We start from the raw sequence: 12,830 nt of genomic DNA on the forward strand, positions 1-12,830 counted from the left end.
CAGCCTTCTGCATAGAAGAAATAAGGTGACGAATATGAGACTTGCAGACCGGAATTTGAGATAGATTCGTCTCGAGAGTGGGACGAATTTCGCCAAGGCAACCGATAATGAGGACAACCATTTTGACTGAGTAGCCAGGGTGTAGTTGTCGTAGTTTTTGTAAGAGATCAAGATATTTAGTCCGTTTTTGCTCCTCCTTCGTGACAATGTTCATTTCTTCAGGCGCAGAGAACTCGATGACGTACATAGTCTTGGATGAGATATCCTGAAGCACTATATCAGGCTTAGTATCAGAGAGCTGCCTGGTAGTTGGGAACGAGCAATTCCAGAAGATAAGGCATATCTCCTTCTTGACGACGGGCTCGATCTCGCCTGGAGCCGATCTCGCCTGGAGCATATGGTAGGACTGGCGTAGGATCCACTTCATACTTGTTTCTCAAGAAGTAGTACAGCACGCGGAGGGCAGCGTTATGACGATGTATGTAGGTGTTCGAGGCATAAGAAGGACATGCCGAGATGAAGTGCATCAGCGTCTCCCGTTGAGATTTACACGCTCTGCACATAGTGGTGGAGACTGCTTCCTTACATACATACTTTTGGTGAGTTAGCGTCGCTATCACACCATCTTGCCGAGCGATGATAAAGCTTTCTGTTTCGAACTTGAGTCCAGCTAACCGGAGAAAAGAGAACGTAAGATCAACGGAGAGACTATAGAACAGATGACGGTAGAGAGATAGAGAGCGTATTTCAGCTCGTTTTACAGCTGAACGAAGTCGAGATTTGGAGAGAAGGACCTTGTTATCATCGAGGTCAGAACTATTTATGACCTGACAAGCTATACCTAAAACTACCCTACCATGTAGACATTCAACGGAAAGGAGACCTCTACCTCCTTGCTGGCGTGGGAGGTAATTGCGGGGTACAGAAGCACGTGGGTGCAAACTACGATTGGCGTTCATGAGTTTGCGAGTGCCTCTACCAAGTTCCTTAAGCTCCTCTATTCTCCATTGGATGGAACCAAAAGAATAGAGAAGGATGGGTATTGCAAGCATATTAGTAGCACGGATCTTATGGATCCCAGACAATTCTGATTGCCAGATTTGTCGAAGACGGTGCCTATACCTGCCGCGAAGAGCTTCCTTGACAGTAGACACACTTTGAATGTGGTTTTCACCGACACCCAAATATGTGTAGAGCTCTTTTACATCGAGATGTTTCACGATGGTTCTATCTGTGAGCTGCACGTCTGCATCGTAATCAGGGACACAACCCCGCTTACAATGAATAACGGCACATTTATCGAGACCAAATGCCATGCCAATAGCCTTCGTGTACTGATGGACAGCTTTGAGAGCTTGAGATAGACTGCTCTCAGAAGAAGCATAAAGTTTCAGGTCATCCATATAGAATAGATGAGTTACATGATGCTTCCTATCTGTCGGGGGGACCACAACGGTAACCCGTTTCTTCTTGCAAGCGCAAGGAAAGGGGCATAAGGGTGATGCAGAATAAAGGGGGCTAAGGCTGTCGCCTTGATAGACACCACGCTTATACGTTATCAGATCTGTTGAGACAGTACGTTTACCACATCTAATGGTAAACTTGGTCTTCCACAAAGTTAACAGCTCTTCGATGCATCTGATGATATCGGGGTGAATTTCCTGCATTTGAGCAGCACCAATATGAGTTGGTGAGGGGTAGTGTCAAATGTTTTCCTATAATCTACCCAGGCCATACTCAGGTCGCGTTGATATTGACGGGCGTCTTGACAGATACATCTGTCAACAAGAAGATTATCTTTGCAACCAGATATACCTCGTTTGGAGCCGCGTTGCTCGTATATCATCTGCCAAACCGGTTCTATGGTTGTGAGTATGCGTTCATTAAGAATGGAGGTGAACGCTTTGTACACGGTATTGAAACATATAATCGGGCGATAATTGCTCGGAACTAAAAGGTCTCCTTTTTTGGGGATCAAAACTGTTCGTCCTTCCGCGAACCACGTTGGAAAGGTCCCGTACCCAAGGATATATGAAGTAAAGTGCCTGGCAAGATGTGCGTGTGTGGAAGTTAAACGTCTCCACCAGAAGTTGGAAGTTCTTGCCTTTGAAAGCAAGGAATACTTCATCAGCGGTAACAGATGTTACGACCGCTTGTTCTGCTGGGCGCGCGTTGCAGAACCTTTCGAACAGTTTGATTGGTCTTATATTATTATCTACACTAATTTTTATATAAATCACCCCAGTAGCCATCGATTTGCTCTATTGAAGGTGGATTCTCGACGAGAAAAGCGGGTTTCGCAAATAAACGGGAAGGATTAGATACAAAGATCTTGTTCTCTCGAATGCACTTCTCGCGTTTAACTAGCTTTTTCCGAGCGAGAGCTAGTGCACGTATGTTTTCAATGTTTCGCTGCTTGATAGTGAGCAGGTTACCCTTGTTAAGTGTGTGGTGTTGGTTCCTGAGTTCACGCGCGAAGGATCACACCTTTGGGGTGCCAGGGTTTACCAGCTTTCTGGTACTCTAACACACACTCGATACGTGATACCGTCTGTCGAAGAAGGGTCAACTTGGAGTCAAGTTGCTGTATACGCTCGAATTATATATTGTCTATTACTAACGCGCCTAAATGCGACGTCCACGAGTGTGGACTGTATACGAACGAAAATATAATAAGATTTAATAAACCAGATAAAATAAACAATTATACAAATAAATTTTCTTTGGGCTTACCTTGATTAATTTTCACCGGTAGTGATTGGTGATTTAGGGGTAAATTCGGAAAAGGGGAATTGTGGATAAATCACCAATTGGCGGCTGATGTTAGTTGGCCGCTAATATGTTGGTTGTGGTCCAATTCACTTTATTTAATATAATTGTTCGTACTAAATTTCGAATCACTAAAATTCCTTCGATCTTCAAAAAAAAACTCAACTAACTGAATTTATTTTCAATGACTAAATTTATATCTAAGTATTCCAAACTAACTGGAATCGATTTAAACGAAAATACAAAACCAACTAACTGGTATCGATTTCTTTTTTTAACTATTCAAAAAACGATATTTGTACAATAACAAAAAAATATATTTTTTACAAATAAACTAGTGCCGACCTTTATATGTGTCGGTTGATTAAACTAATTTTTGTTTATCGATATTTGATTTGATTCGATTAGTATAGGCGCCAACATAGCCCCCGCTCAGAACGATATTTTTTGAGCTAACTCAGAAAAACGCTTCTGAAACTAATCATTTTTTAAAACGATATGCAATGAGCAGTCTATCGTAAATAATAAGTCTACGGCGCAACATAATATGCGTCTGTGGCTAAGTAACATAACCAACCAAAGTGTCAAATAATAAACAATACAATAATTTGTAGACTTAAAGTTACTCAATGTATTCCAAAATAAAGACAATTTCATTTCATATTATCTGCAATCACTGTGACAATCAAAATATCGAAAAATCGAATAATTTAATAGTATTATCAAATTTGTAAAAAAAAAAAAAAAAAAAAATAAAAACTAAACTAAAATTAATAAGGTGATGGGGCGGACAAATTAAATGAAAACATTGATTATTGTGAGGGTAAGGGGCATAATCTCACAACTGGTCGTTTATATAGACCCGATTTAGTTTTCACCTCCACCACCCGAACAATACCATCTATGCCAGGGAATAATTTTTCGACTCTACCGACTGGCCAACGAAGAACGGGTACGTTATCTTGTTATATAACCACCAGGGTTCCTAATTGGATAGGATAACCAGGAACATTCCATTTTTGCCTTAATTGCATTTGTGTCAAGTAATCATTTTTCCACCGTTTCCAGAACCCTTGTACCAAATGATCCAATAATCGTTTCCGATCGAGTAAATTTACCGGACGGTTTGGAACACTTGGTGAAGGTAACGAATCTAACGGGGTCATGGTAAGAAAATGAGCTGGTGTCAAAGGTATGGGATCGGTTGGGTCAGTACTCAACCAAGATAGAGGCCTGGAATTTAGTAATGCCTCTATTTGAACCAATACCGTATTCAACTCTTCATATGAAAGAATTTGATCCCCGACAACTTTGTATAAATGGGTCTTAACACACTTCACTTGCACTTCCCATATACCGGAAAAATGTTGACTAAAAGGAGGCTGGAATTTCCAGGTAATTTTCCGATGAGCTAACTCGGCAGCCCATTTTTTTTCAAATTCATCAGAATTCAATAATTTATATAAATTTTCTAATTCGTTTTTAGCCCCAATAAAGTTAGTACCATTATCGGAGTACACCACTGAACATGCGCCCCTTCTGGATAAAAAGCGTTTGAAGGCAGCCAAAAATAGATCGGTTGATAAATCCGACACGAGTTCTAAATGGAGAGCTTTAGTACATAAGCATATGAATAAACATAAGTATGCCTTTTGGCTCTTTACTCCACGATTTCGACTCATAGTAATGAAGAATGGCCCTGCAAAATCAACCCCAACATGTAAAAAGGATTTTGAAGTTTCTGAAAATCTAACTGAAGGTAAATCCGCCATTTTGGGAAAAACGGGCTTCGGATTTAATTTAAAACAATGGTTGCATTTCCTCAAGTTATGCCTAATTGTATTACGGGCGCCCAGTATCCAATATTTTTGGCGTAGTATGGATGAAACTAACGATGGCCCTGTATGTAAGTTTTCTTTATGACAATTTTCTATTAATAAATTAATAAAATTATCTTTCTTAGGGAGAAGTAGTGGATGCTTTTGCTCAAAACTAATATCAGCATTTCGTAAACGTCCACCTACACGTATCAGCCCATCATGCAAAAAGAGACTAAGTGGTCGTAAATTTGCAGTGGAAAGGCTTCTATTTTCCAACGATCGAATATCGTCTGCAAAATGGTGATTTTGAATCACCCTAACTAAGACTAATTCAGCTTTAACTAAATCGGAGGCGTTAATACTACCCTTAGAAGACAAAATTTTTATAAATCGTAAAATATAGACGGTTGTTCGTATCATTTTTTTCCAAGAAGAAATTTTCTGAATAAATGCATATACAGAATTTTCCTGCCTTTGAGTAGCAATCATAACCGTTAATTTTTCTTCAGGCATAACTTCCAAATTAACAGAAATTTTTCTTATTGGCCACGATGAAGGTTCTAATTTTAACCACTCTGGACCCGTAACCCAATTAGGCATTTTCATGAATTGAGATGGACTTAATCCTCGAGAAAGTACATCGCTAATATTTTGTACCCCCTCTACATGAAACCAATTTTCATTTGATACCAACGATTGTATTAATGAAACTCGGTTGGCAACGAATGTTTGCCAACGATAGGATGGGGATCCAATCCAATTCAAAGTTACTGTCGAATCGGAAAATGCAAATAATTTTCGAACCTGAACGCGCGGTTCCAAACTGGACATTGCAAATTTAAGCAACCTGGCCAACAAAACAGCTGCACACAACTCCAATCTTGGAATAGATTCCGTTCGCATTGGAGCAACCTTGGTTTTCGCACAAACTAGATTAACCAATATTTTATTAGTCGGCGTAACCATCCTAATGTAAATCATAGCGCCATAAGATTCTAAACATGCGTCGCAAAATCCGATTAATTCAACCGGTAAATCTTTAATCGCCCCAAAATGACGAGGAATTTTAAACAATTCTAAACATTTTAAATCAGTTTGGAAATTTTCCCAGAATAAACAAATTTCCCTATCAGGAGCCTCGTCCCAATCCAATTTTAATATCCACAATTTTTTTATTAAGAGTTTTATTAATAGTGTTACAGGTGCTAATATTCCTAACGGATCAAACAACCTAGCGACTGTCGAAAGTACATTACGTTTAGTGCAGGGTCTAAGTTCGGCATTAATACTAAAAGTGAAAACATCCGAATGAGGGTACCACTGCATACCCAATATTTTCAGACTGTCTGAATCAAAGGATACTATTTTAGGAGAACGGTCCTTTTCGGGCACAAAAGAAAATAATTCCTGAGAATTTGTCGCCCATTTTGTCAATTCAAATTGGGCCGATCCAGATAACTCAATGAGCTGCGAATATAATTCCGTAGCTTCTTCGACCGTGTTGACGCTTGTGACCAAATCGTCCATGAAAAAATCACGTTGAACAATTGACGAAGCAAACGGGTATTTGTCGGCTTCATCTAACGCCAATTGTTTTAACGTTCTTAAAGCTAAAAATGGCGAACTCTTTACACCAAAACTAACGGTGTCTAACGAATATACTAAAATTTCATCGGTTTTTGAGAAGCGCCATAATATTAGCTGAAATTTTCTGTGATCTGGATGCATTCCGATTCTCAGATACATTTGACGAATATCTGCTGTGAATGCAACCGAAAACAAACGAAAATTTAAAAACAAACTAACTACATCCGATTGTAGTTTAGCGCCAGTATAAAGCAAGTCATTCAAAGATACTTGCTTTGTAGTTTTAGCGCTTGCGTCGAAAACGCATCGAAGAGGGGTGGACACACTGTCCGGTTTAAATACACCATGGTGTGGGATGAAATAATGGGGAATAGACGGGTTATTTTTTACTAAAGATATATAACCCTTTTCTAAATGTTCCCTAATTACGGCACTGTATTGTTGCTTCAACGTTGGATTTTTATCGAATTTATTTTCCAAAGCTTTAAACCGTTTTAAAGCGTTTGAGTATGACTCGCCTAATTTATTGGCGTTATATTTAAAAGGTAAAGATACCACATATCGTCCCGAATTCTCCCGCATTACGGTCGACGCAAAAATTTTCTCGCATTCCACATCTTCTGGACTCTCGAAATTTTGTGTTGGAATGTCCTCTAATTCCCAAAATTTACGCACCAACTTTTCTAATGGCGGTTTCACCTGAGTGTGAAAGGATTGTACCGACGTGGATGCTACTGGCAAATTGGGTACACAGCCCATTATTACGAAACCCAACTTTGTTTCAAGGGCAATAAGTGAATTAATTTTACTTTTGATTTTACGTGATTCTAATAAAGTGGCAAACATTTGAGCCCCTAATATGCCCTCTATAGGACCAGGCTCACAAAATTGATCATCCGCTAATGGTAGATAACTAAAATGTTCCCACGATTCTCGTAAAATTTTGACATTAGGTAACCGATCTGTGATTTTTTCGATTACAAAAACATTAACTTTATAGTTGACGCATGAATTTAAACGTGAATAAATAATTAAATCCGAGGCTCCTAAAACCTGACTGTCCCCACCAAAGCCCTTAACAACCATATTCGAAGACGATATATTTAATCTAAGTTTCTTAATACAACCTTCCGTCAAGAAATTCCCTTGACTACCAGAATCTAGCAAGAAACGTACTCTATGCCTGACACCGACATGATCGTATACATGGACAATTACCGTTGACAACAACACTGTAGAACCGCATTTGATTATAGAATCATCGACTGTCGAACAAAATGCTGACGTATCACTTTGAACTACACCGGGGCTACTTGGACTGGTAACAGAATCACTTTGACTCACAACGGAACTTGTACTATTATTATTTACAGGCTTGACGAAATGTAGCAAACTATTGTGTTTATAGTGGCAAACGTTACATACGGACGGACTTTTACATTGTACAACCTTGTGATTTTCAAAACAATTAATGCACATACCTTTCCCTTTTATTATTTTAAATCTATCCGATGCAGATTTATCCAGAAATTTTGTACAGGTTTTTATATCCGTATGTTGATTGGAGTTACAAATTAAGCAACGATTGCTCTTTCGATTGGTTTCTCCAAAAAATGCGTGTGATTTTGATTTTACATTTTGGTATGTCGAACTGGATTTTCCATGACCTAATGTGCTATTGTATATTTGAATCTGCTGCTTGATAAATGCAGTAATCTCCGCATAAGTAAAGATACTGGAATTTCTTCGAGTATTTTCAAACAGATTGCGCGTATCTGGATCCAATTTCGACCACAATAAATATGCGTACGTAAAATCTAATAAATCAGCTATATCTAATTCCTTAAGGGCACGGTATGATGCATCACATCTGTCTAGGATATTATCCAAATTATTGACTGAACCTGACTGTGCAGGTTTAAAATCCAAAATTTGTTGTAGGTAAGAACCGGCCAGGATACGTGGGTTTTGATACCTTTCGCAGAGCTTATCCCAAATAATTTGATAATTCGATCCAATAGGGGGTAAGCCAGTACAAACATTTTTTGCCTTCCCCGAAAGCTGTCCTATTAAATAATTTATTTTGTCCGCATTACTCAATCGACTATTAGTGTGAATGGAGGACTTAAAACACTCATAAAAAATTGGCCATTCTAGGATATTACCGGAAAATGTAGGTAGAGATAATTTAGGCAGCTTAGGCATCATTCGAGATGATGATTCTAAATTGGAAACAGATGCCTCGTTGACTCTGACTTCGACTTTCGGGGTAATATCTTCAGCGCAAGTTAATATTTCGCAATATAAATCGTCGAAAGCTTCGAGAAGTTGATAATTGGGTACAAAATCGGGATCCATTTTTAATGTCAATTCGTTTATCCGTTCAATAATATCGATGTAGTTAGCCTTGGTTTCCTCTAAACATTTTATTTTTGTGAGGAAATTTTTACGCACTGTTACATTATCGATATCCTGAGTATATTCAAATAATTTTTGAATTATTCGGAAAAACATTTCCTTTCGGCTATTGAGAATTTTCAGTTTAGCCTCATCACTCGCCATTTTATTTTATTATTTTTTTTACCAAATAATATTTAAATGTAAGAAAAATGTAAACTAAATATGGGAATGAAATAATAAAGAATTGTTATCTAAATACGAAATAATAAAAAATTAAATTAATTAAATATTAAATCAATTAAATGCTAAATTGCATTACAGGTATATTGGAAACGGATAATTTTATCAGAATCGAATAAAACTGGAATAAGCTCATGAATCGAAAATCTAAAATAATTGTATGAAATCTAAAATTGCAGATAATATGAGAATCAAAATATTCACTAATTACAATAAATATTTCAGCAATAAATATTTACAATTGGAATAAGTTCTTGTATCGAAAATCTAAAATAATGGTCAAATAAATGAAATTGCAGATAATACGCAAATCGAAAATAATCAATAATTACAATAAATATTTCAACAAATGATTGAATCAAATTATTGATTATTACTCCCAAATAAATTCAATTAATAAACAGCTTTTTGCTGTTACATAATTTGAACAAACAAATTTTTATTTTTCACATACTAGTCTGAAATTACGCAATACAGACCGCATGTTTTTTATCAAAAAAAATAATTTCGAGTATGTTGTAATTTAAATTAATTCATACTAAATCGAATTAATCAAATATCGATATTGTTTAATATAACATCCATTCAATATTAAACGAAGAAAAATATTCTAAATCTAAATTGAATCAAATATGATTCAATATGATCCGACACCGAAGGACCAAATTTATGAACGCGCCTAAATGCGACGTCCACGAGTGTGGACTGTATACGAACGAAAATATAATAAGATTTAATAAACCAGATAAAATAAACAATTATACAAATAAATTTTCTTTGGGCTTACCTTGATTAATTTTCACCGGTAGTGATTGGTGATTTAGGGGTAAATTCGGAAAAGGGGAATTGTGGATAAATCACCAATTGGCGGCTGATGTTAGTTGGCCGCTAATATGTTGGTTGTGGTCCAATTCACTTTATTTAATATAATTGTTCGTACTAAATTTCGAATCACTAAAATTCCTTCGATCTTCAAAAAAAAACTCAACTAACTGAATTTATTTTCAATGACTAAATTTATATCTAAGTATTCCAAACTAACTGGAATCGATTTAAACGAAAATACAAAACCAACTAACTGGTATCGATTTCTTTTTTTAACTATTCAAAAAACTATATTTGTACAATAACAAAAAAATATATTTTTTACAAATAAACTAGTGCCGACCTTTATAATAATAATAATAATAATAATACTTTATTATTTCATAGAAAAATATACAAAATTTGTACATGAAAATTGTCAAAAAAAAGAAAGAAAAGAACAGAGTAGATTTACATGTCCAAAAATTCACTGACACTATAATTGCATCTCTCCAGTAACAGCTGCTTGAGACTTACCTTGAACTTATGTTCGTCGCGGACTTGACGAATTTCAACTGGGATTTTGTTGTAAATTCTTATCGTATTGTTGTATGGCCCTTTTAATATCGTGCTCAATCTCGTTTGCTGAATCTTGTATTCCCAGGTGGATCTAGTGATACGCGCTCTCATATTTTCCTTACACTCGAAAAGTTTTGGGTATATGTGTCGGTTGATTAAACTAATTTTTGTTTATCGATATTTGATTTGATTCGATTAGTATAGGCGCCAACATATATTTTTTTTAGATACTTAAAACTATAATATAATGCAACATGTGCATATTAAGAATTTGTTTATTAGTTAACATAAATTAGAATAGTTATTTTAGAAAGTTTATTTTAAATATTGCTATACTCAAATAGTTTCTCAAAAAACTGACCTTTAAATATTAAGAGAAATATCTTATAATAATATTAATGTTAAAACATCTGGACGGTCACAAGTGTTGTACAAAAGATCATATTACAAAAAGGATCTTTTAAAACACATCCCTTAATTACCAAGCAGTATTTTAAAAGCATATATAAAGTAAACTATCTAATATACAAATCATACTCAGTATCCAAACTTTTTGACGTATGTTCGGGTTCGGATAACTTTGTTTCAATGATACTTATTGTTACAATCGTTTGACATACGTTCGGATTGTTAGATAATTTGTTTCATTGAAATATTTATTTTTAATTGTTGTTACTTAACGTTTTGTACAAGTGTAAATTAAATTGTAAATTTAATTAAGTAAATAAATTTTTATTTAAATATCTGGTCTACAAGATATTAATGGCGCAGCCGATAGGATAATTTGAGAAAAATATTTTCGAAAATTATCGCGTCCATCGTAAATTTGTTTAATTTCTACGAGTGGCTCTTAAGTCTTTGGGACGTATCTACACTCCAAATAAATTTATATCGAAGACTTATGGAATTCTTTTTTTGAATTATCTGGAATTTAAACGTAACAGTGTGGTTGGTGTTCATATTTCAAATGTAAGTAAATTTTTCTTTGTTGAATATTCAAATACCTACACCTTAATGCCTAAACATCCAACTAAATTTAAAGTAAAGAATAAACTAAAAGTTAGATTATTCAAAAAATCTTAGCTCCGATTCAAATACGGACGAAGATTTATCAACAATTATGTAATAAAATATAGATTAATTATAATTTAGAAAATTCAAATTTAAATAATACAAAAAATATTTTTTAAAATAATACTTAATAATACCAAATACAAAATAACTCAAAATTAAAATAAGAAAATAACAACGCTAATATGGCTACTAGTATAACAGTAAGTGATATATTAAGTATGGACACCTACGAAGGAATGTTAAATACATTCATTGAAATGGGAGATGTCGTTCTCCAAGGAGAAAATGCGAGCAACTCTTTATTGATAAATATGATAAAGCAAAAAATAAGAGGACCAGCTCGAGATGTTCTCGTTGCATCTGGAACCCCTTCTAACTGGGAAACTATTAAAGAAATATTAATAACTAATTTTACAGACAAACGAACTATAGATTCAGTTCTTCAAAAATTAAATACTATTTATCAAGGAAATAAACAATTAAAATATTACTATACAGAAGTAGTTGATTTACAAACCGTTTTGTTAAACTCAGTAGATCGAACAAAATGTCAAGAATTCGTAAACGGTCAAATCGAAGTATACTGGAATATTGTTTTAAAATTCTTTATAGCAGGATTAGATCAAAATTTGGGGTATATCGTGAGATCTAACCGACCAAAAACAATCAAGGAAGCGTATGATATTTGTGTAAATGAAATTTCAATGCAACAGTCTAATCAAGATAGATATAGAATCTCTCGATCAAATGTAAATTTTGAACCGAGGCAAATACAAAATAATTATCCATATAACAATAGTGTTCTTACACACAATTTTGTAAATGACTATCAAATACCCAACTTTTCAATTACGACCAGAACAATCATTTCAAAATAACACATTTAATAATCCGATTCAGTATCGCTCCTTACAGTATAATCAACCGACTTGGTATCAAAATCATTTTCAACCACAACAAAGTCGATTTAACAGTTCACCAACTTATAGATCACATTTACCCAGTACTGAACCTATGGATATTTCGAGTGGAAATACCAAACAATCATTACATCAAATTAATAATATTACCGCTTATGATAACGTCGAAAATTCTCAAAGTAACCCATATGATAGTTATCTAAGTGACCAATATTATTCATATGATACTAATGCCTACAACACTATTTCATTTGATAAAACTTCTAAAATTCTTGAAAAAGAACAGTCAGAAACTTTAGATGTACCTGTTGATGATCAAAATTTTACAAGGTGGAAAATAAAGTTACTCGATAATAACTTTAATATAGACCATGAACCTGTTAAGAGAAAAACTAACGTAGACACTATATCTAGAGTTCAAATAGCAATAATACTCAACATTCAGCCGAAGAAAACCTTAATCGCCATATAAAAGTATCAAATCGAGCATTAAATAACATTTCACAACAAATAATAATTAAATTAGGAACAAAATATGAAAGAAATCTAACTCAATTATTTCAAACAAGACAACATATTGTATTAACAATACTAAAAGTAACCCATGTCACCCTAGCCCCCCCACCATCGCAAACCA

General features: G+C 35.0%; 2 protein-coding genes across 2 annotated transcripts; one reads left to right on the forward strand and one right to left on the reverse strand.

The window, feature by feature from the left end:
• Nucleotides 1-3,273: 3,273 nt before the first annotated feature.
• LOC123302302 lies at nucleotides 3,274-4,646 on the forward strand. The gene is made up of 3 exons (XM_044885173.1): nucleotides 3,274-3,721; nucleotides 4,256-4,528; nucleotides 4,597-4,646. Exons 1-3 carry the CDS (start codon nucleotides 3,673-3,675, stop codon nucleotides 4,644-4,646), a joined length of 372 nt encoding a protein of 123 aa, XP_044741108.1. The 5' UTR covers nucleotides 3,274-3,672.
• Nucleotides 4,647-4,930: 284 nt separating this feature from the next.
• Nucleotides 4,931-10,310, reverse strand: LOC123302303. Its single transcript, XM_044885174.1, has 3 exons — nucleotides 10,158-10,310; nucleotides 5,062-8,648; nucleotides 4,931-4,955 (listed from the first exon to the last, which is right to left on the reverse strand). The coding sequence occupies exons 1-3, from the start codon at nucleotides 10,308-10,310 to the stop codon at nucleotides 4,931-4,933; spliced, it is 3,765 nt and encodes a 1,254-aa protein (XP_044741109.1).
• Nucleotides 10,311-12,830: the final 2,520 nt, after the last annotated feature.

This window comes from Chrysoperla carnea, chromosome X, assembly GCF_905475395.1.
Source record: "Chrysoperla carnea chromosome X, inChrCarn1.1, whole genome shotgun sequence".
Taxonomy (NCBI): Eukaryota; Metazoa; Arthropoda; class Insecta; order Neuroptera; family Chrysopidae; genus Chrysoperla; species Chrysoperla carnea.

Coding starts and splice junctions, on each gene's coding strand:
- LOC123302302 (XM_044885173.1), top strand. CDS start 3,673: ATGCCAGGGAATAATTTTTCGACTCTACCGACTGGCCAACGAAGAACG. Junction 3,722..4,255: donor GACTGGCCAACGAAGAACGG/GTACGTTATCTT, acceptor ATTCGTTTTTAG/CCCCAATAAAGTTAGTACCA. Junction 4,529..4,596: donor TTCTGAAAATCTAACTGAAG/GTAAATCCGCCA, acceptor CATTTCCTCAAG/TTATGCCTAATTGTATTACG.
- LOC123302303 (XM_044885174.1), bottom strand. CDS start 10,310: ATGAGAGCGCGTATCACTAGATCCACCTGGGAATACAAGATTCAGCAA. Junction 8,649..10,157: donor GCGACGAACATAAGTTCAAG/GTAAGTCTCAAG, acceptor GAATATACTCAG/GATATCGATAATGTAACAGT. Junction 4,956..5,061: donor GTTATGATTGCTACTCAAAG/GCAGGAAAATTC, acceptor TTGTCTTCTAAG/GGTAGTATTAACGCCTCCGA.